Source organism: Salminus brasiliensis, chromosome 14 (genome assembly GCF_030463535.1).
Source record: "Salminus brasiliensis chromosome 14, fSalBra1.hap2, whole genome shotgun sequence".
In the NCBI taxonomy this organism is placed as follows: domain Eukaryota; kingdom Metazoa; phylum Chordata; class Actinopteri; order Characiformes; family Bryconidae; genus Salminus; species Salminus brasiliensis.
This window is the reverse complement of record NC_132891.1, coordinates 14,605,714-14,633,122: the sequence shown is the minus strand read 5'-3', so window position 1 is coordinate 14,633,122 and position 27,409 is coordinate 14,605,714. Positions and strand designations below refer to the sequence as shown.

The following is a 27,409-nucleotide window of genomic DNA, read 5'->3' as shown; positions in this document are numbered from 1 at the left end:
TTTGAGATAAAACGAAAAAAAAACCCTCTTTTCTATTAAATAAATACAAGCTTCACCTTCCATCTGAAAAAAAAAAAAACACATCATCATGCTTTGTTCCACAGCCTTGGAACTATAACCTGGAGTAACCCTGCTTTTTATTTTCCTCCTGTCCCCAGCCATGCATCCTGTTTGCACAGGCACTGAGCCATCATAATTTTAGCACCGACACTAATATTGACTTGCAATGGAAGTGAGTGTTCGGAGTCACACTGGCTTACCTGAAACATAAACATTCACTATGGGTTCAATAAAACGGAAAAAGCAAAGAACTTCAGATGCAGTAGCTACGCACTGCATGCGCTCAAAAACCAGACAAACAGACTCCCACTGGTTTCACTATTTTAAAAAACATCTCCAAAAGTCCTTTTGGTGCTTTTCTAACAGACAGCTTACACTACACTGCTCGACTCTATTCTCTTTCTGGTTTACAGATTCTAAATGACATGATCTGAACGGGTTTCCAAATTAAACAGGTTATTCTGTTTAAAGCAACTCTATTAAGAGAGTAACAAATTTGTGGTAAAGAAAAATCGCTTTCGGAAGCTAGCTAGGGTAGCTCTATTAAAAAAGACACATTTTGCTGGTTACAGGCACATAACTAACATGTATTTCCTATTGTAGTCTCAGGTTTTAGATAACCACTTTTTATTTAGGAATCCTAAAAGGATTAGGATTTGGAAACAAATAGTGTTGTTCAATTCATAATACGACATAGCAACCAAAACAGTATATACACAATAGCACATAGCACAACACTAAAGCTAGCTAATGTAGTCTGTGGAAAAAAAGCCTGCATCAGCCAAATGATTCTATACAACTTTAATACGAAAACAGGCTTTGTTGTCAGTGGCAACCATTAAAACAGCTAGCCAACTAAAAAGCTTATGAAATTTTACAAATGGCTTGTTTGTGCTGGATGTCTGCATTGCATAGTGTAGAGTGACTATTTTCTCTGGCCAATCAGCGCTCTGCATGGGTTTTACATCACGTTTTAGTCCCTACTCGGCTCACTTGGAACCACGAGCAGGGTAAGAAAAGGTACCCAGTGTCCGGTACCAGGTACTAAATTGGCCTAATGGAAAATAGAATAATGAATACTTACAAGGCCTGATTTTTAAGAGTAGATATCAGACAGATAATTATGGAATATGTATCATTCAGATATATCTCAAATTATTATTATGGTGTCTGATTTGTACTATTTAAATCTACCTGATTTGTGTACCAATACTGCACCCTCAACAACAATTACTACCCATTTAAACGCTGTTGCATTTCCTCCCTCTCTCTCAGACACGCACATAAGCATTTGTGTCTTGCATCCCCTTTGCATATCCACTCTGCGTACACACTCTTACACGCTCACACTTTGCATACTCACTCTTCTTATCATTGCTGGGCTCCAGGTGTCTCTGGATGTAGCCCTCCAAGTAGCGTCTGAACTTGGGCGAGGGGGAGAAGAAGGCCAGGCTGATGGCCATCAGCTCCCAGCCTGCCTCCAGGCTGCACAGGCTGAGGTTGTCTGTGGTCTGTCTGACCAGCTGCACGTACAGCTCGTCCCGCAGGCCCTGGGTGCCCCAGCACTTAGTGACCACCAGCAGGGCCGCATGACGGCGGTCCAGACGGGCCGGCCGGTCGCCCATATACACCTGCACCAGCTTGAACATCTCGCAGGCCTCCTTCTTGACGACACGCTCACTGGTGATCAGCATGGGCTTCTTGATGGAGCCACCGTTCCACGACAGCATGTTGGCGATGGAGACGCGGCGGCGGAAAAGGCCCTGAGTGTGCATATTGAAGTTCTTGCTGGCCCAGTCCTCCATGTCCACGTTGGCTGAGGGCTTGCACAGGGTGGAGTAAGGGTACTGGTAGGTGGAGCTGGATGAGGGGTGGCGAGTCTGTGGGGCATGGCCGTGACCGGAAGGGACAGAAGCGGTGCCGTGATGTGGCCTGCCATCGTCGTCATGGTCGTCGCCGTGCTGGGGGCGGAGCTCAGGCTGGCCTTTGGATTCCAGTGTTCCTGTCTAAGCGTGGAAAGAGAGTGAAGTTTTATCAGATGTGACAATAATTGAAGAACCTGTACCCTACTTTTATCTTTTATTTTATTTGAAAGAGGGCGGAGGAATGAGCTGTTTCGAGGTTTGAACATGATATATTTTGATATTTGATATTTTTTACATCCTTCATTACTTCAACTTATGGGCCCTTATAATGGGCTTGAACTAAACCTGAATATAGCCTAAAAAAAAACGCAAAAATTCAAAAATCTAAATTAATGCAGGACAAATCTGAGCCTGAAACCCCACAAATATTTAAGAAATGACATTCATACCTGACAGTACTCTGAGATTAACTGCTGGATCCTGTCCAAGCAGACAGAGCTCTACAAAGGGATTATATCAAATGCTGTCTTTACATTAAAAGACACATTAAAAGACATAGCCGTATTTCTAAGCCAATTCCTGTCAGTTTTTTGAGAGCTCTGAGAGTCCATATTTGTGCTTGAATGTGGCTCATATCTGTGCTTAGCATGAACACGACCGTAGCAGAAACCACATGTGCACATTTTAGCATCAAACCAACACTGGATGATGCATACACAATAACCTGCAATTCCGAAATTCCAATCTGAGCTGGGTTCCTCAAAAGACAACAAAAAAGATGATGCTCAAATGGTCTTTTTATAACAGATCACTCATTACAGTCACATGGTCACAAACTGGATGTCACATTATGAAAGAGGCTCAAATCTGACTGTTCACACAGCTTTGAAGAAATCTGATTTTTTCCATTTAAGCAAAAAAAAAGATTATTACTTCAACATCTTTATATGAAAAGATATCTATGTCAGTACCGAAGGGGGAAGAAAAAGGAGGTGGTGTATTTTTAAGTGTCTACATGTGTGTAAGAGATGCAGAAAGCATGCAAGAGTGTGTACGCAGGGTGCGCTGTGCGTAGGCAGCGAGTGATCGGCTTACTCATCCACCCCAACCCCCCCCCACCGTAACCGGAACAGGCTCAGAAACCTGGAAACATTCACATGGGCTGCTCTCGCTCTCAAAATAGGTGACCCAATATGGAAATCACATCCCAACATCAAACAATACTGCCTCCCCTCACTCGCTCACGCTATACCCCCCCCCAAGTCTGTCTCTACTCCCCCTTCTCCTCACATTACGTTGCACCAAGTCTAATGACTTTAATATTCCATTTACTTACTTTACGAATTCTTTGGCTTACAAAACTGAATGTCTTATTACTGTGGGCACAATCCCATAATCCTGAATGCTAATCAGGAAAACAGAAAACAAAAGATGCATTGTATCACTTTCCCAAACAATTTCTCAATTTCGTTCAAAGATCACTTTGCCTGGAAAGTCTGAAAAGAACACCCCCCCTCAAGCACTGGCTTGAAGTCAGTCTCCCAACACCGCGAAAGCTGTATTTCTGTTATTAGATTGTCGCAAGCTGAGGGATCACCCTACTATTTATGAACCATTAGCTGAACGCAGACTCCACGCCACATGTGATACGGGTTTAACGATGCGGCCATTTCCCGCATAAAGTAGAGTTGATGAATTCACCAGGCCATCGGCTCCATATCTAAGAGGGGAAACTTCAGATTCAGAGGGGGGGGATTTTCCAAACCCCACGTTTGTGATTTAAATTTTATCGTTTAATGTTAAATGTTTCATTACAAGAGGGACAGAGAGAGAGAGAGAGAGACCATGAGAGAAAGAGAGAGAACTGCGGTTGATTTACCCAGCTAATGAAGCGTATGGAAGCGTGGGCCACTGAGCCAAGACAGCAGATCACTATAACACAAAGATTAAGGCTAAGACCCAGCCAGTTGGTCCACATTACGTTCACCTCTCCGCCTCATCACTCTGCTTTCCACCGGCCAGTTTTCCTGCGCTCCGTCCAAGCTTGTAGCGCTTGATGTTTTTAATACTGTTGCTACAGAAAGGTCAAAGCCACATCACCTTTGATGAGTTATGCGAGTTGTGCCAACTGCTTTGTATGGTGAAGCCTTTTCCTCTCTCCCTCAACCACTCCGTGTGTCATTTCAATAGGGGTTTCTATAGAACCTTGGCTCATCTTCCCTGGCATCTGCGTTGCTCCCTATGGATTCAGACACCAAACTGTGACTCCTTCCTGGCCCATTCTGTCTCTGGATGCAAACATGTTTCCAATGTTGTTCCAGTGTTTATCAATGTGGTTGCAGTGGTGGAACTTCAAGAGAATAAGGTAAAGCCAAGACGCCTAAATGTAATTCATATAATTAAGTGTACAGAGAATGGACTACTTGCACATTGAGTGCCTCTTAACAGTGGTGCCTCACGGGCCATTGATCCCAGAGGAGAACGACGACTCCGGCGAGTGGTACAGAGCAATTTATGCCACACTGAAGAGCAATCCTCTATAACCAACATCATCTTCCAGCCTCTACTACAGCCCATGCCATGATGTCTCGCTATTGTCATCCGAATCCAAAGGTGGTTATTCTCACTATTGGGTCTGTCTATCTATCTCAGTCTATTTTTATATATAAGAATATTATGATTAACTACATAATAGTGGGAATATTTGACACTAGTGAGAATCTGAGGCATGGACAGTATATCCTCAATAGAAATTGAGGAGTTTTGAAACTTGTAAAGTTGGTTGAAACTGTTTACATATTACTTCATTTAAAAAAAGTAAAGAAAATGGACTCTATATTGCAATTAATTAAAGACACGTTTCAACAAGACAACTTAAAAAGATGACTTGTAGTGCAATGACTTTTATACCCTTTGCTTACAGAACAGGCAATGGGTAACACTGTGTAGGCCACTTCCCAACTTGGAAAAAAGCCTCAAGCATCATGTAGGAAAGTTTGAGTTTGAGCTGCTTTTAGAGATGCAGCCCCATAACACAGGACAAAGTGCAGGACAGGTTCATCCTAAGTGCTGTAAAGTGGCTACTGGGATGTCCTGGGGGTCGGGTGAGATATCTGACCTCGGATGAATTCACGTCCTCTTTGATTTTTTAACTGGGGAACAGCCTTGAGGAGAGAGTTCATTGGATTGGATTCTGCAGAAGTCAAGCTCAAACCTACAGGGTATTCCACAGTGTTACTGTTGGTGGGAATGGCTGGTTTTAGCAGTGTTTTTACCTGTTCTCAGCTCTTTAGAAACTTCCCCCTAGCAGCAGGAAAGGGCACAAGGACATCCCAAAGCACAGTATCTGTAATTCTCTCTAAAATAACAGCACTACAAAACACTTACAAGCATGTAAATGAGAGATAAGATTAGAATATTTGGCAGTTGCAGTGCTACGGCACACTAAATATATGCCATGGAAGCCTTTTTGATAAAGTAACAGTGGCAGTGCTAAACATGCTGCTGTGTCCTCAGTAACAAACGGACATACAAATGGGCTAATGCATAATGTTTCGAAGCCAAAATGGACCAGATCCCCAATATAGCAAAACATAATCCACAGTAAAAACACAGTGCCTGCTGCAGCCCCAGCCTTCTGTTCTTGGTTGGACATACTGAGACACATGTCTGCTCACCACAATTGTACAGATTGCTTATTTGAGTTACTGTAGTCTTTCTGTTAGCTTTAACCAGCCTGGCCATTCTCTGTTTACTTCTCTAATCAACACGGCATTTCTGTCTCTAGAACTGAAGCTCACTGGATGTGTTTTCTTTATTACAGCATCTTAAATAAGCTCTAGAGACTATTGTACTGAGAATCCCAGGAGACCAGCAGATCTACAGATACTCAACTAGCCCGTCTTACACAGACATTTACTATAAGAATCATTGAGGTGGGATTGAATTACCATTCAGATGGTGAAACGTGACTGCAATGTTTGTTTATGAATGAGCAAAAGAGTCACTGCATAAATGACATAAATAAGCCTCTTTCGCTAGCTAATGCTCTATCGCCTGAGGTGAGGATCAACAAGTGGGCCTGTTGTGTCCACACAAACAAGATACTTGAGGAGGTGACAAGGGCACTGGCTCAGGTCCTGCTCCTATTGTTCTCCCTAGTTCATTTTTGCACACTGGAACTGGACCAGGGCTCCTATTATGGCTTATGTAGAAGGAGAGGGAGAGAGAGAGCGAGAGAGAGAGAGAGGGAAAGGGACAGAGTGAGACAGAGAGAGAGCCCAAGAGGAAGTTTATGGAGAGGTCCAGGGAATTCTCTGAGTAGAGGTTAATTTATGTTCCAGTTGTTTAATAAAAACATGCCGGTGGCTTGGGGTGGGGTGGGGTGGGGTGGGGGGGGGGAATGTCTGAAGGGGGGGACGATGCAGTAGCCAGCATTAGCAACCCCTGCTAGGCATCAGTGTGGGAAAATCTGAGTTTAACACACTCTGACTCACAGCTAGCATGCTAATGCTAACAGTCATAGAGGAGCACAAAGTAGAAACACCTAGCAGCGCTGTGTACAGTATGACAAGCGTGAAATACCTGCTCTCTCTCTCTCTCTCTCTCTCTCTCTCTCTCTCTCTCTCCCTCTCCAGAGGAAGAGTGATGGATCCCCAAGTTATCCTTTAAGCCTCTAAGTTATCAGCCCTCATGATTAAAAAGCACACACATGAGCTTATTCTCTCTCTCTCACACACACACACACACACACACACACACACACACACATACAACACGGTTGCACAAGTGATCAAGTGCACATACTGACCGGACACTGTGTGTATTTCTCCGTGGCTGACAGAAACAGCGGGGGGAATCGCAGTGTTTCTCACGCTGAACACTGACCTACTTGCTGCACAGAGCTACTCCATTCCCACATTTATGTCTACTGCATTGACACACACACACACACACACACACACACACACTCAAACTCACACACACGCACAAGTCGGAATGTTCTCGATCATCCTGAAGACATTTGCCCCCCACAAAGACCTCTAGACATGGCCACAAACGTACAGACAGCCCATCACTAAACTCACCTGAGCTCTGGTCTCTGTAGCGGAATCTAGCTTTCTCCTTCCTGCTCTCGTTCTCCCTCTCTCTTCATCTCTCTCTCTCTCACACTTGCGCTCTCTCTCTCTCTGCCTGACTGAGAAGGTTTTCCTCTTCTACTTAGTGGAGGTGACTAAGCAGCAGCAAGCCTTTGAAAGGCTTTGAACCCACGTGTTTGTGTGTGTGTGCGTGTGTGTGTTGCTATTACAGTTTCAATTTAGGCAGATTCTCCTTTTACACAGCATACCGATTCTCATTCTCTTTCAGTCTCTCTTGGTCTATGTTGGTCTGTCTTAGATGCTTTCAGATGCTCTCATGCTCTCTCGGTCTCACTCTGTCTCTTTTGGACTCACTCAAGTCTCTTTAAGTCTCTCAGACTCACTCTCTGTCTCTTTCACTGTCTCTCCATTTCTTTCAGACTCTCTCACTCTCTCTTGGTCTCAGTCACTCAGTCTCTTTCAATCTCTCTCTTATTCCCTTTCAGTCTCTCTGGCTCTCTCACTCCATCTTACTTTCTGTCTCTCTGTCTTTCTTATTCTCTCACTCCTACTCGGTCTCTCTCTTCTACTCTCCTTCACTCTCTCTGGCTCTCGCGCTCTCTCTTGGCCTTTTGGAAGGGGCTAACCTGGCAGCAGCCGGTAGACGCAATGCAATCTGCTAAAAAGCTTAACATTAAGAGTAATAAATAAAAATATTACAAATAAAAAAAAACCTAACTTGTCATCATCTGATTAGATTAATCATATTATTACCAAAAACAATCTGCCTAACCTCAATGTTTACAATCACACCCACACCCACTTACACACACACACACACACACACACACAGATAAAGCCAATCACGCTGGAATGGAACGCTTGCACACTCCGAGACAGGAAGCCCTTAGTCAGTCCCTTGCTGCCGTATTGTTTCCACGGCGACCGGATGGAGACTGATGTTTTGCTTTTCCACTAAGACAAACCATACGAGACACACTGGGAATCTGACCCAGAGGCCAACATAGAGAGAGAGAGTGTGTGTGGATGGACAGCATGACTGAAAGTTACACTTAAAGATGTAAATGTCTAGTCCTGCAGTGGTCAGAAAAATGCAAAATGAGTCTAATCTGACCGGTGTCGGATTGTACTTGACCTGTACAGTAACTATCACACACAAACACTGCCATCTTTATGGAGTTGGTCCATGCTTCTGTGCATCGCTGTATAGTGGAGTAGATTTGGTCTGATAACTGCAGGGGGCAACAGCCTACATATAGCAATTATCACAAAGTCATCACTCAAGCCTAAAAGAGACACACCCACACAAACTTATTACCTGGGAGGGAGAAATGGTTGGTTCCGGAGAGGACAGGCTTGTCTGAGAGGCTCCACTTTTCTCCAGAGTGTCCACTTTCTCATATGTCCTCTTTTGTCTCCCAGTCATGCCCTCCATCGCTAATGGTGACATCGGTATATCGCCATGGCTATTACTACCATCGCGGTGCAGTGAGCGCTCACTGGTTGTGACATCGTCCCTGGAACCCCGCATCCCGCCAGCCCGTGCTCCGCTCCGTAGTGAACCTGGCGGGGAACGGGCAGTAACGCTTCCAGACGCTTCCGAGCCCATTTCTGTGTCCAGGCTGGCCTTGGACACAGAACGGCTCACTGCCGCCTTCATCTCCGCCATCAGCTTCTCATTGAGTGCGAGGAGTTCTCCGCTTCCTGCCGACCCGGGACGTCCCGAACCTAATGCACCCGGCCCTTGAGCCCTCCTCCGGTTCTTCCTTCTCAGGCTAGGTGAAGGTCCAGTGGAGTAACCCGAGTCCTGGTAGGTGACTGCTGCTGGACCTGGGTATTCCTGGGAAGCCAAACTGCTCTGTCTGCTGTGCCTGGGCTCTGGTACCCTCCAAGAATGCTTCTTCTCCAGAGAGATCTCCTTCTTGGCTTGGGATGGAAGGCCCGGAGGAATCTGTGGAGGTATGTCAACGGGATTGGGGACCAAGGAAGGCTGGGGGTGGATTAGACTGGGATTGTGGGCAAATGAAGGCTGCGGTTGGGTTAGGGTGGGATTGGAGGTCAAAGGAGGCTGGGGCTGGATGAGTCTGGAGGACGCTGGGTCCACATTGACCATGTGCTTTATGCACTCGCGGCCAGCCGGGCTGTAGTCGCCGGCTGAGGGGTTCCGCCTGTGCTTACCGTGGGGGAACTGAAGGAGTTTGGGTGGTTGAGCTGCTCGGGGCAGACTATGGGTTGGAGTCGATATGAAGGGACTGCGGCTTAAGGGTTGAACCCCTTCCACCTCCATTTCTACTGGTGGCTCATCATAAATGGGGGGATCCATAACTGGTGGCTCATCATAAATGGGCGGGGCAGATGCGGTGGGCGTGGCTCCATATGGAGGTGAAGAAGGGCGGTGAGCAGCCATGACAGGATGCTGGGGGGTCGGGCACGAGGTAGAGCCAGCATTGGGCATTACCAGGCAGAAACTGCCATTGTCAGCCTTCTTGAGGTGGAAGGCTTGCTTGGGGTCTCCAGGAACAGCCATCTTGCCAAAGGGGCCGGGCCAGCTGGGGTTGGACGGAGCATAGACGGTGCTGCTGGAGGGAGGGGTAATAAGGTGGTGACTGCTAGCGGGTGTTGTAGAGTGGTTTCTGCCAGCGCTGCTTACTTTCACCAACATGGCCGCCTTGGAGCCTGGGGCAGGCTGCCATCTTTGAGCTGGTTCCCTGAAACATCAATAAGAGAGGAACATTAAAGCAAATATTTTTTGTTATTATTGCCTAATAAATAAAGATCACATGACCTTAATTATAATATCTTAATTATACAGGGTATAATTATAATTTTAGTACCATTTTTATTGAAACAGACAGATTGACTTTCGACTTTTGTCTTAGTTTGAATTAGAAAGAGCAAAGCGAGAACGGGTGTCCAGCACAGTTCTGGTGATTTCTCAAACAAAGTGTGATTCCACTTTTTCTGTTAATTGGTTTTGCAGATGTGTTTCAGTAGGGAAATCACCAAAATAAAATAAAATGCTGTTCAGATACTGTCACCATCTTTAAATGAAATTGAATTAAAATGTAAATAAGATGTAAATTAAGTCAATTACACTCCTCACAAAGACACACTACTGTTTTGAAGCTTGGAATCACCATTTAAAAATCTAGAATCACCATTTGGAATCACAATTCATAAAATTTGGAATCACCATTAAAAACTTTGGAATTACCATTCAAAAATTGCTTAAAAGTGTGGAAAAGCAGTTTGGAATGACTGTTCACAAGTTTAGGAAAAAACTATTCAAATATTTAGAATCACTCTTCAGAAGTTTGGAATAATTGCTCAAAAGTTTAGAATCACTGTTAAAAACTTAAAGAAAATTTCTGCTTAAAAGTGCAGTCATAATATTTAAAATAGCTACTGAAAGGTTTGAAATGACAATTCAACCATTTGGAAATACCCCTCTTAAGCTTGGAATCACTGGTCAAAACTTTGGACTTACCATTTGAAACATTTGGAATCATTGCTTGAAAGTTCAGAATTAGTATTCAAAACTTTGGATTTTTTTTTTGGATAATTCAAAACTCATTTAAAAACTGGAACTGCTGTTATTATCAGACTCAATAAACGTGTATAAGAAACTGCAGAAATGTGTCTCTGTGTCGTTTATAATATTTCCATATATGTAAATCCTCTCTGTAGTTGTAAGTTAACGGCCTCTTTCTGCTGTGCAGCGCTGTATCAGACAAGGTCTCGTTTATTAAACGAATATGTGCCTTAATCCAAACGTCTCCATATCTAATAGACAGGAATGCATGGCTGAAATGCCAGCTCTGGCACTGGCTCTAAGAACACATTCCTCTCTCTCTTGCTCTCTGTCTCACTCTATCCTGTTAGTCTCTCGGCCACAGGAACAGGCCAAAGCAAGACACTGTAGCCTCTATTGAAGGGAGAACTTGACCGCCACTGAAATAGAGGAAGAGCAGGGAAACATCTACACAAGCGTGTATGTTCTTGAACTGGGGTTCTGCAGCCGTGTTGAGGGAGCATGCTTGTGTATTCACAGACCTAGAGAGAACCTTCTTACAGTGGAAATTTCATGTCTCTCTTATCAGCAGCCGAATGAGTGGGCAACAATACTAAGAACAGACAAGTGCACGTTTTCTCTCCACCTTCCTCCCTCCCTCTCCGTCCCCTCTGTCTCTCTGTCTCTCTATCAAACACACATACTTACAAGTTCACTCACACACTTTCCAAAGTGCTGTAACAGTGCACAGGAGAAACACAACAGGAAAGGCTGTGCAGGGAGTGTGTTCCAGAGAGAGGCGGCGGCCGAAGAGAAAAACAGGATTTCACACACGGCCCTGTTCCCCACACTTATTACAGTAGTAGTAGTAACACACACACACACACACACACACACACACACACACACACACACATACACACACACACATACACACACACACATACACACACATACGTGTATACACAAATCTGAGTTCAGAAAACCAGTACAAGAACAATGATCCTGATTTGGGGGGGGGGGGGGGGGGGGCATTTTGTTATTGGTGCATCCACCTCCACCTCATACCACAAACCCTCTGTGCTAATCTCACCTCAGCCAGTTCTAACAGTTTCCTCTCCACAGCGCAGGCCACCCGAAACACACGCCACACCTCTACAAAACATGGCCCAACCACAATTACAAACCCCACCCCACACATTTTACGTTACACAGCCAAACTCCTCATGCGCACACATCTGTGCACCCACACACACAAACACACAGAACTGAAGTACTGTTCAGTACAATGTACTTCAGATATAAACTATTAATGGTCTAACATTACTTTAGAAACGCTAATACTGCAAATCTTGAAAATGTCCTTTAGTTATAGGAAAGCATCAACTTATAAAACATCAAGTATCAATTTGACCAACTAATAAGTACCAACTCAACAACTACTGACCCAAAGTGCGAATACAACAAGTACCAACTCACAAAGTACCAAATTCAACAACTACCAGTTCAACAAGTACCAGCTCATAAAGCACCAGTTCAATAAATACCAACTCAACTAGTATCAACTCACAAAGGACCAAAATCAACAAGTACCAACTCATAAAGCACCAGTTCAACAAGTACCAACTCAACTAGTATCAACTCACAAAGGACCAAAATCAACAAGTACCAACTCATAAAGCACCAGTTCAACAAGTACCAACTCAACTAGCATCAACTCACAAAGGACCAAAATCAACAAGTACCAACTCATAAAGCACCAGTTCAACAAGTACCAACTCAACTAGTATCAACTTACAAAGTACCAAATTCAACAACTACCAGTTCAACAGGTACCAACTCATAAAGTACCAATTTAATGAGTACCAACTCAACAAGTACCAACTCACAAAGTACCAAATTCAACAAGTACCAGCTCAACAGGTATCAACTCACAAAGTACCAAATTCAACAAGTACCAGTTCAACAAGTACCAGTTCAACAAGTACCAACTCATAAAGCACCAGTTCAACAAGTACCAACTCAACTAGTATCAACTCACAAAGTACCAAAATCATCAAGTACCAGTTCAACAAGTACCAACTCATAAAGCACCAGTTTAACAAGTACCAACTCAACTAGTATCAACTCACAAAGTACCAAAATCATCAAGTACCAGTTCAACAAGTACCAACTCATAAAGCACCAGTTTAACAAGTACCAACTCAACTAGTATCAACTCACAAAGTACCAAAATCATCAAGTACCAGTTCAACAAGTACCAACTCATAAAGCACCAGTTCAACAAGTACCAACTCAACTAGTATCAACTCACAAAGTACCAAAATCATCAAGTACCAGTTCAACAAGTACCAACTCATAAAGCACCAGTTTAACAAGTACCAACTCAACTAGTATCAACTCACAAAGTACCAAAATCAACAACTACCAGTTTAACAGGTACCAACTCATAAAGTACCAATTTAATGAGTACCAACTCAACAAGTACCAACTCATAAAGTACCAGTTCAACAAGTACCAACTCATAAAGCACCAGTTTAACAAGTACCAACTCAACTAGTATCAACTCACAAAGTACCAAAATCAACAACTACCAGTTTAACAGGTACCAACTCATAAAGTACCAATTTAATGAGTACCAACTCAACAAGTACCAACTCATAAAGTACCAGTTCAACAAGTACCAATTCATAACGTACCAACTCAAAGTACCAAATTCAACAAGTACCAGTTCAACAAGTACCAATTCATTAAGTATCAGTACAAGTACCAATTCATTATGTACCAACTCAAAGTGCCAATTTAACAATTACTAACTCATAAAGTACCAACTTAAAAAGCACCAATTTAAGAAGTACCACCCCACAAAGCACCAATTCAATGAGTACCAACTCAAAGTGGCAATTCAACAAGTACCAACTCATGAAGTGCCAGGTCTACAGGTACCAGTTCAACAAGTACTAACTTGACAAGAACCCGTTCACCATCTATTCCCGATTTACCAAGTCTCAATTCAATAAAGATGAACTTAACAAGTACCAAGTCAAAGTACCAATTCAACGAGTACCAACTTAACATTATCCAACTGATAATGTATCCATGCAACGTTCCATCCCATAAAACACAAATTCAACAATTATCAACTGATACCATCTCAACATGAATTAACTCAACTCAGATCCTCATTATTAATTAATTAAATGAACCATCACCTCCTTAACACACCACATGGATCATACTTTCACACAAACACGTGCCCACTCATGCCCACCCCAAAAACATGTGTGCATGAGAGTGTATGTGTGTCAGAGCACACACACTTACCCCTGGTGTTCCCACAGCACTTGGGACAGAGCCTGGCCTGGCTAAGTTGCAGTGTGCCCCGTGCTGGCGTGAGAATGCCCGCGAACCCGTCCGAGAGAGAGTTGGGAGAACGGAGAAAAGAATAACACCAGAAAAAAAGGGCTAAAGTGGCCAGTCGTCTCACTAAACACGTCTATTTTTAACACACACAGCTCCCTCTGTGTCCGCTCCCGGTTTAAAGAGTCCAGTGTTAATTTCTACTCTCACTGAGGTACTCTTCAATTACATAGTGCTAGAGAAAGGGAGAGACAGAGAGACCGAGAGAGAGAGAGAGAGAGAGAGAGAAGGAGGGAGGAAAAGGAGAGAGGAAGGGAGGGAGGGGGCAAGGCTGCAGTCTTGGCCCTCCTTCTGTTTTACGGTAGCAGACACACACACACATACACACACACCACATATACAAACACTTGTTTTCATACAATGTCAGGACATGGAGGCATATTGATGTGCATGTGTGTTATGTATAAATGCAACTACCTGCATTAAATACTAACATGTTTCACATCTTTATTAAATTCAGATGTAAATTCCTGTATGTATTTATTGCATGTATTTTTCTACTCTGAAACTAATTTCAGTAACAAAAAAAAGTTTTAGCCTGAAGCTAAACAGAAAGCTAGTTAGCTCGGTTTATTAGTTAAACACTAATTAGCTAAACAGTTTGGTTGAAAGCTAGTTAGCTCAGTTTATTAACTAAACACTAATTAGCTAAACAGTTTGGTTGAAAGCTAGTTAGCTCGGTTTATTAGCTAAACACTAATTAGCTAAACAGTTTGGTTGAAAGCTAGTTAGCTCAGTTTATTAACTAAACACTAATTAGCTAAACAGTTTGGTTGAAAGCTAGTTAGCTCGGTTTATTAACTAAACACTAATTAGCTAAACAGTTTGGTTGAAAGCTAGTTAGCTCGGTTTATTAACTAAACACTAATTAGCTAAACAGTTTGGTTGAAAGCTAGTTAGCTCGGTTTATTAGTTAAACACTAATTAGCTAAACAGTTTGGTTGAAAGCTAGTTAGCTCGGTTTATTAGTTAAACACTAATTAGCTAAACAGTTTGGTTGAAAGCTAGTTAGCTCGGTTTATTAACTAAACACTAATTAGCTAAACAGTTTGGTTGAAAGCTAGTTAGCTCAGTTTATTAGTTAAACACTAATTAGCTAAACAGTTTGGTTGAAAGCTAGTTAGCTCAGTTTATTAACTAAACACTAATTAGCTAAACAGTTTGGTTGAAAGGTAGTTAGCTCGGTTTATTAGCTAAACACTAATTAGCTAAACAGTTTGGTTGAAAGCTAGTTAGCTCGGTTTATTAACTAAACACTAATTAGCTAAACAGTTTGGTTGAAAGCTAGTTAGCTCGGTTTATTAGTTAAACACTAATTAGCTAAACAGTTTGGTTGAAAGCTAGTTAGCTCGGTTTATTAACTAAACACTAATTAGCTAAACAGTTTGGTTGAAAGTTAGCTCAGTTTACTAGTCTACAAACTACTAATTTATTAGCTAAACACTAATAAGCTTAAAAAATAACAGTTTGGTGGAATACTAGTTTGCTTAGTTTATTAGCTAAGAACAAATTAGTTAAACAGTTTGGTTAAAAATATCAGGTAATAGTTAATAGCAAATTACTTGACCAGTTTAGTCAAAAAAGCTAATTAGCTAAGTGGCTCATGAACGATTAGGGCTACTTTCTGTGTTGGTATTTTATTTAACTGACACTTTTAATTGGTCCTGGAAGAACTGCAAGATTTCTTAGCCCATGAAACTAAGCTAATTTTGCTTATAGCTTAACGCTTCACACTTTCACACCATTTCATTAGTTCTTGGTGATCTAGGCTAGATCTAACCGGTCTGTAGTCCGGTTTTATGTTTTTTGACAGTCATGATATTTTTGTCTTGAAAATGAACACACACACATACACTTGACCTTGGATTGCCATTCTCTCTCTCTCTCTCTCTCTCTCTCTCTCTCTCTCTCTCTCGAGAGAGAGAGAGAGAGAGAGAGAGAGAGAGAGCATGAGAATCTTCAGTCCCAAAGAGGCAGTCATTCAGCTTCTCCCTCTTTCTCTCTCATCTTTTACCACTTCACTACACTCAGCTCTTCAAGAAAGACCATAGCTCCCATCTCTCTCATCCCTCTCTCTCTTCCTCCTTCTCATTTCGCCTCACTTTTCAAGTCTAAAAACATCCCCCTCTCAAACCCAATTGTTTTCTTTAAGTGTCTCTCCATCTCTCTCTCGCCTTTCTGACTAACCCGCTCGCTCTTTCACACACAATGCCCATTTTGTCCTAATAGCTTTTAAAAGTCTCTCGCCCTCTCTCTCTCCCTCTCTCTCCAAATTGTGGTCAGTCTCCACCCATTGTGCCTCCTATCTCACGGCTCCAAATGTCAACAATCTTTTCATAGTGGCGAGTAAATATGGAGTTTACAGGCCGTAAACAAGCTCAATACAAAAGCTGGAAGACTGGAAAACTCTCTCTCACACACACTCTCTCTCTCTCTCTCTCTCTTTTAGACTATATCTGATAGAGACAAGTATGGAGGCTTTCTTAAGTGTGTGAAGAATTACATACACAGAGATTAGATGTAAAATAATAGCCCACTCATATAAAGGACAGAAAAGTCCAATGAAAACATCTAAATTCCAAAAATTATAGCATACAGAAAACATGGGACACTTAACAACTGTGCAAGGCCTGGTATCCCACCAAAGCTTTATCAAATAAACAGCACTTAGAGCTTTGAACTTTGAGAGAGGGGAGAAAATCCAGCTCCTCACTTCAGATCCCAGAACATTCAGAAGGTGTTTCTGGCCATCCTTTCGCTGTGAGAAGTCCAGATCCCAGCATCATTGAATGTGTTCAAGATTGCTTGGATGATGAGAAGCAGAAACTGCTCCAACTTCCGAGGCTGAGAAATCTTCAGCCTCCATGTTAGCCACATACATGGATGCCTACTAGGGTCAGCGATGGGACTGTAAGGGTTAAATATGGGCCCAATCTGGGTTGTACACTGCATACAGGGCCTAGAGGGGACGCATGTGAGATTAAGGTGGGTTGTAACGATGGGGCTCTCTCGGGAAGCCCAACTCTGTCCCAGTAACAACACATGTACAAACCCACTCAGAGCCCATGCAAACTTGGAACCTACCTAGCCCACATTCCACCCATGTGAGCATGAGCATGTTGGCTGGGTAAACACAGAACCATCTGATATTATATTAAGTTTGTGAAACCTTTGTATGATCTTCTATAATATTTGGTTTCTGGTAATTGAAGAACCTGGACATAATGGCTGCTTTAAAATAAATAAAAGGTGATCTCTGAGTTTTGCACTGTATAGTGGCTCCCTAGGTTATATTTTTAACGTATGCTATTCTGAACGGATGGAATTATTACTTATTATTATAAGTCCATATATATATATATATACAATGACAGCAATTATTATAGTCTTCAAGCCCATTTAAAGCAACTGTAGCCAGCATGTAGAATCTCTCTCTCTCTCTCTCTCTCTCTCTCTCTCTCTCACACACACACACACACACACACACACACAAACACACACACAAAAGAACAATTGACTCCCAAACAGCCAGACGTGAGCATGCTTTGCACAGTGTTTGCTGTGTGTTTGCAGTGTTGGGGCTCGGAGGGCTGCTGGGGAAATCAGGGCTCTGGGTCTGAGTGCTGAGTCGGGATGTCCTGGGGGAGAGGCAGAGGGAAAAGTTCAAAGGGTGCTTTTCGGAGGAATAAACAGGAAATAGCAGCAGAGCAACCCAGTCATCAGCTGCTTTATGACTGATGGAGAGTTAATGCAGAGAAAACACAAATACACACACATACACGCACATACACACATAATGTGGAGCCGCTCTCCACCTCCCTGTCTGAGCACCAGTAAATAGGCTCTGGAGTTCGAGATATAATATAGTTGGAAAATACTTGTATCTATGATTGGACATGGGTGAAATAATGTTTAAGTAGTTTATGCAGGACAGCCTACTTTTAGATGCTCATCTTAAGGGAAGTGTTTAAATTAAAACAGCTTATTCTAAAGCGTATTAGTAGGGCAGATGATTCCTGATATATAACTATTAAAATTATATTAAACTATATAAATAATTATATATGATTTTCACACACTTAGACTTGTAATAGTCTCTGTCATTGCCACTGCAGGCCCAGAGCGATGCTACTGCACAGTGTAACTGCGCAAGACCTCTCGCCAGAGCTGTGTAACGATCCATGATTTGTATTTACGGCAGTGGTGAAAAAGTGAATGACACTGCCTACCTGCAGGGGGAGCCTAAAGCACCACTTTTTGCATAAAGCTGCTGTAACAGATGTTTAGATCTGACCCATGTTGATGATGTTTTTGTTGATGAATTTACTGACCTGTGTGCTGAACTCTACACACACTTGCTATGTTCCAATTCAGGGGCTGCATCCTTCAGAGGCTGCATTTGAATACCGACTGTGTCACAGAGGTGCGACTAGGCTGTCCCATTTTAAAGACTTCTTTGAATGTGGCCGAGAAACATGCTCTTCTCCAGCTGGTGAATCCTTTGCCAGCCAACAGGTGACAGGAGCAGCCTTTTGTGATGCAACAGTAAGGGCAGGAACAGCGGTATATAGCGAACTATTTTCAGGGTTGGCCTTCGTGGCCTGAACACAGCCTTTTAAGGCTACGCCTTTGTATACCACATCCTTCGAATTCCTGAATTGGGACTTTACAGTCAAGAAGTAGAGATCTCAGAGAAACTGATGAACTGATGAGACATTTCAACAGTAGATCTCAGACCTCTAGACCTCAGAGAGTTGAAAGGCATGGACAGGGATAAGGAACTGGTTCTGTTTCCCTACATTAACCTATTTTAGCTGTTTCACATAATCAGTAGTTCAGTGTTGTTTTGTCCCGTATGCGAATGATAGCTAATCTCAACTGGTTAGCTTCTCAGCACTTTGCTGTATGCTAACCCACATCCTAGTGAATGTTAGCTACATTACTTGCCATGTCAGTGTTCACTCTAGCGCTACAATATGGTCAGTATTTTGTCAGTCCGGCATTTGTGAAAGGGTCTAATAGCCATGAAGTGCAATGAATGAATTTGAGGAGCTTCTGAAGGAGCACTGAACTGAAGGGTGTGCTTGTTTTACTGCTAAGTTCATATATCAGCAGTCTTTCTTCAGAAATTATATTTTTGCCTGGAAATGACACAGGCATCTCCCAGGAGATAACACGATGATGTTCAAAATATTTCTCAGCTTTTATACACATTTGAACAAAAAGTGGCATGTCCAAAATTATTCATACCCTTCTCAATAATTAATAGAAAAGCCTTTATTGGCTATTACAGCAATCAAACGCTTCCTGTAATTGCTGACCAGCTTTTTGCATGTCTCCACTGGTATTTTTGCCCATTCATCTTTAGTGATGAGCTCCAACTCTTTGAGTCCGTTGAACTGTCTGCCTTGAGATGTCGCCACCAGCAGAGTCCAGATTCACCAGGATGGCCTTGGTGGTGATCCTTGGATTTTTCTTCACCTCTCTCACTATTCTCCTGGCCAGCACAGGTGTCACGTTTGGCTTCCGACCACATCTTCTGAGATTTTCCACAGTGCGGAACTTCTTGTATTTTTTAATAATACTTTGCACTGTAGCCACTGGAACTTGAAAACATTTTGATATGGCTTTATAGCCCTTTCCTGACTTGTGAGCGGCCACAATGCACAGCCGCAGGTCCTTAGTGAGCTCCTTTGTCTTAGCCATGACTGTCCACAAACCAACTGCAGAGAGCTGCTGTTTTTCTCCTGTTGAGTTGATTAAAACAGCTGTTCCCAATGAATCAGGGTAATTAGGATGCTTTAAAACAGCTTGGACTATTTGGAATGGTATAGAACTTTGGATTTTCCCATATACTGTGACAGTTTTCAAAGGGTATGAATAATTTTGGACATGCCACTTTTTGTTCAAATGTGTATAAAAGCTGAGAAATACTTTTTCCCACAATGATGCCTCTTGTACATCATCGTGTTATCTCCTGGGAGATGCCTGTGTCGTTTCAAGGCAAAAATATAACTTCTGGTTAAATAAAAGTAAATTTAAGTCAAACTTTGACAGGGGTATGAATACTTTCGGGCATGACTGTATATATATATATATATATATATATATATATATATATATATATATATATATATATATATATACATATATATATAATGATATATATATGACCCACATACTATACCCGATCCTCAAATTATCACAATGTAGTCGTATCTCCCACATGTTTTATGCACACAGACTCACACATACACTTGTGAACTTCCTACTCCTCACAAATGTAGCAAGCGTGACCTCATATACCAGTAATTAAACTTTAACAGTTTAGGACTTCAACCTCCCTTTGGCTCACTGACACTACCCAGCCAAAGCCAACCAAAAGCTTCCATAGCCAGAAATTGTGTAACTCAGTCAAATAAACAATCATCTACAGGGAAAAGAAGAAACGGCAGAGCCATGATGGATCGGGTGCGGAGGTTAGGTGATACAACAAGAGTGCGCGAGAGTAGATTAGCTATAGTCTAATCACATCGGCAGTGCTGGAGGATGACCTCCATTATGTATTATAATGGCTAAAATGGATGAAAATCCATTAGGACACTTCCAGACTGTTCCAAATCCTCCAGCTAAGCTTTGATGTTCAGAAGCATGAGAAACAAGTGCTGTAGGTTCAAAGTCATTATCAGTCTATGAGGCAAACCACACACACACACACACACACAAAACACTGAGTGTGACCTATAATAGAACTACCAATTTAGCTTGTGTTGAGCAAAAGACAGAAAACACTACACACGCATGCATAAAACATCAAGGCCTCTCTGTGTGCGTCCATAAACCTCAAAATGTGAAAAGAGAGACAGAGACCGTCACAAGCCAACAACAAATATGGAAGAAACAAACTGCAGCAATCAACCACTGGGGGTCAAATCCCCATGGCTTAATCCCAGAGGGAAAAGCTCATATTCCTCTGCAGCTGCGAGGGGCTGAACACTGGCCTCTGTAATGAGCTAAGGGGGCAGCTATGAAGTCTGGGAGGGAAGAAAAGAGATAAAGGTATGAGGAAGGAGAGGGACAAAGGAATGAGATGGGGGGGGGGGTGTACAAGCTGTGGACTGTGAGAAAATGTAGCCTGGAAGGGTTGAGATGACCGTGGAAATGTGGGTTTAGACATTTTGCTTCTATTTGCAGACTACTCAAGCATTCAAACTATTCATTTAACCGGCTTGAATCAGGTGCCTTTGACTAGAGGCTCATCAGAATATTATGCTGTGCTGTCACTTACCAGGCAAGTGGACTATGAGGGATGCAAGGACGCATGCTGATGATATTAGGATGAAATTGCAGATCACAAGCATGTTCTCCTCTATAGCTGACTTCAATTAAAGAGCCTGAGTCGATACAAAGGTGTGAGTGAAGATCAAGGAACACTGTCAGTACAGGTTTTTGTAAATTTACAGAAAAGGGGAGGAACACGAGTCCCCTTCCTCTAAATTTAATCCATCAGCCAAGACATGTCTGGTGTTCAAGGTTTGCTCTTAGCTCTGCACTTGAGCTAGGAGGACACAGTAGCTAAAAATCAATGAAAATCTGTCACCTGGAATCTGGGATGGAGTTTGTTTCACCCCACAGGGATGATGTAGGAAGTGTGTGGCATTTAGGCCTTGGAAGCTTTTATTTAGAGCAAGCTCAGTGGAAAATGAAAAGTACAGCATGTGCGAGACAGTGCATGCTTGTATGTGTGTGTGTGTGTGTGTGTGTGTGTGTGTGTTAGGGGCAGGCCAGAGTCACAAGCCTCTTTTATTCCCAACTCTCTTTCTTTCACTTACTCTCTCATTTGAATCCTTTTCTGCCTCTAGACAAAAGCGAACAGTCCGCCACACACAGCTCAATGTCACGAGGGGGCGAACAGTGGAGGTGTTTTTGTTGGACGTGGTGCTGGATAGTGTGATTTTACAGTGGGGAGCAGTGATCTTTACCACTGATTCCAACCTCACTGACCACACACACCCAATACTAACACACCCCGGCCTCTTGCATGACTGTAAACACACCCAAAACAGCTGAATGCTCGTAGCAATGCGCGGCCATTATACACACCCAACTTACCCTCTATTCCTAATTCTGAGAGAGGGAAAGTGAGAGAGCGAGAGGGGGTGGGGGCATCCTAAAGGGATTTATCATGGGAGTTGAGCAGGGAATTTGAAATTGACTTTGGAATTCTCGGATTTTGGAATGCCTGGGAGAGTTTTTGAGCGCGAGCGTGAAAGTGAGAGTGGGAGAGTGGGAGGAGGCGAACTCGTTTCTGTGTTATGAGATACTGAAAGAAGAAAGAACGTTGTGTGTGTGTGTGTGTGTGTGTGTGTGTGTGTATGCCCCCACGTGGGAATATCAATATCGCTTCCTCTGCTCACTTCAGTGGGTCAAATCTTTTGACCTTTGCTCCCGATGCTGACCTTATTGACCTAATGTGTGGAATATGAGCCTGGAAAAGGCAGCGCTCCATATGGCTTACTCCTCTGTGCCATATCCTCCTCGTACCGCTTAGTGTCACTCCCAATAAATACAAAAATCATCTTGATCGGTCCTATCCTACCAAAACACACACGTTGGCCTGAGGAAAGGCAATGTGAAAGGCTGAGTTAATCGTCAATACTGATTTCATAGCTAAAAAAAAGAAATTGCACAGATTCCTTCTTCATTTAAACATTAAATTCTTCTGAACACACACACACACACATGCATTTGCACAACCAGCGCACTTCATAATCCCGAGTGGGTGGGTGTATTCTGCGATATTGACGAGGAGGGAAAAGAAATCTTTTGAAGATGTGGAATTCTGAGGAGGAGGCAAATAAAGTTAAGGAGCTTTGGAAAGTGAAGCTAACTCGATTTGAACAAGGCTGGTCCAATTGGGTTAGCAGTCAGGGAGTTTCAATTAGCACAAGGCAGAGACCATGGCTGAGCAAGAGACAGATGCTCGAATTCTTCTCTCCAGGAAAAAAGACTTCTCTAGGACTGACTGTGGCTACATAGAAAGAGAAGAATAAGAATATTTGGAGTATAAGATGAAATATAAAGGGATTTTACAGTAAACTATACATTTTGACATCATTTGAGTCTAAATTTCATGATGAATGGATCAACAGAAATGCTCCAAAAGATCAAGAATACAATGTTTTTATATTCCTGTTCACTCATAGGTTAAGAAGTCTTTTGCACAACAGGAAATATACGATTGAAATAAGAATGCTTACAGTATTTATACTGTAAAAGGACACAATTTAAGGTGATGAGGATGACAAAACCATTTAATGCAATATATAATGAAAATGTAAGGGAATATAATGAAATATCCTGCAATATACAGTTGCGATTAAAATGATTCAACCCCTGCTGCAAATTAGGTTTATTAGTAAAATTAACAAACTTTCAGCTGTTTGCAATAAACCAATCAAACAATACTAATTTAAGTAGCTCAATACATACAGTAATTTCTCCAAATTTAACACAAAATGCCACGTTTAATGAACTATTGCAGTCTCAGAATTATACAACCACTTCAAGACAAGCGTCTTTATTACAAGGTAGGGCACCCTTTTACTGTTATGACCTGCTGTAAATGTGATGCATAGCCAGACATCAGGTTCTGGCAGCAGGTCATAACATTAAAAGAGTGCTCTACTAAGAATTAAAGGTTAAATAATTCTGAGACTGCATCCATTCTCAGACTTGTCATTAAAAATAAATGTTATATTTATTCGATTAGTTGTACTGAGCTATTTAAATTGTTATTTTTTTCTTTAATCAGCCTGTGTGCTCGGAGAAAAGCACCAGACCCAGCACTTAATCATCAGGGGAGTGAGAGCACCATCTACCCAACCAGAAAGAGCTTGGCCAATTGTGCTCTCCTGGGCAGGGATTTGAACTTGTGATCCTCGAGCCATATTGTCAGGCTTTTAGTCTGCTGAGCCATTTAGAGCCCTGATTCTTAAAAGCTTTTACATTGCACAATCCTTCTTTCTATCATTATATGCTAAAGGGTTAACCTTTTCAGAATGAGCAACTCAATACACCTGACAGGAAATGAGTCAGTTTCCTGTGTATTTTGTACCAGTAGGTGAGGTAAAGGTGTGTCCTGGAGTTGTAGCAGTCAGTCCGTTCACCTGCAGTATGAAGTGATTAGAGCAGCAGGTGCAGGTTTGGTAGGGTGCAACTGTGGCCAAATTTATAGTCTCACTATGAACAATTACTAGTGTCAGCTTCTACAAAGGGCCATCTTACGACTCGCACGCATCAGGTTAGGATTTGCTCACTTCTTCTTCGTTTTTTCTCATTCTCTGAGTGAGGCAAAGGGGGGTGGTGCTTGGGTCCGGGCCACAGAGGCCAAGGCAACACGGGAAAGTATGGCAGGAATTCAGCCTGGCATAAACACAACCGGCTATAGCCGGCTGGTACAGTATCAACCAGTATCAACAGCACTACTGCACAAGCACTTAGCACAAAATGCATGTCAAGCCAGCCAGTGTGCTAGCCTACTTTTACAATCTGTATGTGCAAAGGTCTGACATGAAGATCTCCATGATGAAGCTGTCAAAACCAAGAACGGCTACTTAGCTTTCCTACTCTACTCCCCCACACACATGCTGATTGTCCTGCAGCTCCATAAGTGTAGCAAAGATCAGGCACAGCGGCCCTCCAAGGCAGATGATCGGTGTGAACAGTCAGTCCCTAAAACCTTGCACATGACCTCAACAAGACCTCAACATCTTCAGAAACGATGCTTAGATACACTATATGGACAAATGTACTGAGGCACCTGCTCATTTATTGTTTCTTCTTTGGAGTACCTGTCTCTACAGTCCAGGAAAGGCTTTCTACTAGATTCTGGAGCACTGCTGTGAGGATTTGATTATGTTCAGCTACAAAAGTGTTCAAGAAGTCAGAATGTTGGATGATCAACTCCTCAACTCATCCCAAAAGTATTGGACGGAGCACCATCATTCAGAGAACATAATTAATTCCACTGCTCCACAGCTCAGACTAATGTCAGAAAACCAGTTGTGGGCAACTGTTACTTGTAGTGTGAATGTAGCCTTGAAGACATGTCAGTGCCTCACTGTACTCGAGTCATCTTATATTTAAAGTAGCATATTTAATATTTGAAACTAAGTTGTGGGCCAGGTCAGAAACCGTACCTCGATTTTGCACCGCATAAGCAACCAAAAACCAACATGGCTGTCTTGGAAAGGCAAAACACAGCCATAGTCAGTCCGCATCGTCCTTTCAGCCGCTGTGTTTGTTGAGGTACAGTTCTCAGAACAGACATGACTGAAACAGCCCCAGTAGCCCATATGTTCTTACCATCTGACCAGCTCAAAGCACCATAGAAAGAGAGCTGCTGGACCAGTCAGATGAGTGAGGCGCTTCCATCAACACGTTTGGCAGCAACACGAGTGAGCCGCAAACAGAAAAGCACTACATGCTTCCTGGTTAGGCTGGCTTTCCTGGTGTGGCTACTCACTCTGGTGGCTCTATCTCACCCGCTCACCGCCTTGTTTTTTCTTCTTCCAGGAGCTGCTCCACTTCACAGCTCTCATTCCCTCGCCTACTTCCCTTCACTCTCTCACTCGCTCTTAGTTGTTTGTTGTACCTTGAGTCCTGGTGTGGCCAAGATCAGCCATAACTCCTCGACCCACTAACACTGTTGCTACTTACAGCAGCCGAATAGGTGCCCTGCAGTGTTCTTACTGTTTTAGAAGGTGATATCCATTCATCATTGTCCGTTGATCCATTTGGAGGCATTGGAAAATGCTGCAATTGCATTTACATAGATAGAGATGTCAACTTCTTAACTCTCACAGTGAAACATTAACTTGCAGGCATTAATACACACTTACTGAGAGGACACACTCTCTACAGGATCTCAATTCTATCTGAAAAAGTGGGCCTCCACAAGAAAATGCAAAGTGATTGTGCAGCTGAAGCAATTCCCAAGAGGTCCGCATCTCCTGCCTCATTTAAGGAGAAGAGGAGGGCTTCCAAGCATTGCAAAACACACTGAGTTGCGTTCTCCAGAAGCCTGCTTTGATGACGTGATGCTCCTGCCTGAAAAGTGAGGCTTCTCAGTAGAGATTAAGAGAACAGACTGATGCTCAATGGTCAGAAGACGCACACAGAAGTAGGTAACTTCTGTCATTTTAAGACCATTTTATGCCACTGATACAATGATAATAACATAACAAAGTTACACCCTTTTCAACAGCATTGAACTTTTCATTATTATTATTAATATTTATATTCATTTATAATTACATTGTCATTATATAATTAATAATAGTTTGGGACTTATTTCTAAATGCTTTTTTAAATGTGATTAGTCCACTCTGTGTGTATGGATGTGCCGTCATTGATGCGTTGGTCACTGAACGGACAGCGCCGTTTTACTACACGATAGAGAGCACGGAATAGCACGACTGTCTAAAATATTGGTGCTGTTGATTATGTGAACACAATGAGCCTCACTGAGGTCAGCAAAAATGACTGAGGTCATGTCCATGTATTTTATGATAAATTGATATAATGTAATTATCGGGACAGAGCTTACACAGATGACTTTTTGGGTTTCATAAAGAACCATGTTTGTAATGTGTCATTTTAAAGAAACTTCACTTGATGTAAAGGTTATTTTTCAAAGTGAAAAGCCATGGTAGGATTGAGAGGAAAGCCACACAGAAAGATACACATATATGAATGGAGATAGAGAGAGGGAGAGGGAAGCTCGCTAGTGTGGAAAAACGATTAGCTAAGGTTTGATCATGCTGTCACAATATTCCCGAAAACACACACACACACACACACACACACATGCGTGCATGCACGCCATCTTCATCAAGGAAATGTCATCAAAGCAGAACAGGTGAGAGGACCTGTTAGATCACCTGCACCTGCTTCTTGACATGGTTTTAAGAGCTACATGTTTGCACAGCCTGCTCTGATCTAAACAGTTTCACTCTCTCGCACCCTCTCCCCCACCTCCCTCGTTTTATCTGGCTGGCGGAGGGGACGGGCGGCTAAGTGCCAGCTTTGTTCTCCGCAGGAGAAAGGAGGGATGTTTACACGAGGATTCTAATCCGGGCGGATTTCTCCAAGTGAGAGGAGATAATACAAGAATCTGCTGAGCAGATTAACAATGACAACCCAATCCTCTTTATGGCAGAAGGCTGATTGAGCAGAGAGAGTGAGAGAGAGACTATAGGAGAATAACTGAGAGGGAGAGAAAGTGTATGAGACACAGGGGATCACAGAAGGACAATATCTGCACTGATATTTGCACTAAATCTCCTGTAGACTGGGATTTTTGCCACTGCTGGTAGACCTGTATGACCGTATGCGTGGATACACTTGCAAATTCAGCAGGTGTACATTATGGCCTCTGGCACAACAGAATG

General features: G+C 42.6%; 1 protein-coding gene across 2 annotated transcripts in view; it reads right to left on the bottom strand.

Moving 5' to 3' along the window:
* Nucleotides 1-27,409, bottom strand: part of arhgap46b (Rho GTPase activating protein 46b) — a 91,080-nt gene that overhangs the window by 17,736 nt on the left and 45,935 nt on the right. The window contains exons 1-3 of one of the 2 annotated variants that reach the window (XM_072696676.1): nucleotides 13,860-14,070; nucleotides 8,343-9,732; nucleotides 1,424-2,066 (exon numbers count right to left, since the gene is read on the bottom strand). In XM_072696676.1, the coding sequence (XP_072552777.1) occupies nucleotides 1,424-2,066; nucleotides 8,343-9,686 (1,987 nt within the window). In that variant the 5' untranslated portion in view covers nucleotides 9,687-9,732; nucleotides 13,860-14,070. Of the gene's footprint in view, nucleotides 1-1,423; nucleotides 2,067-8,342; nucleotides 9,733-13,859; nucleotides 14,071-27,409 lie in introns of those variants that run through there. The other variant, XM_072696675.1, reaches the window with a different exon arrangement.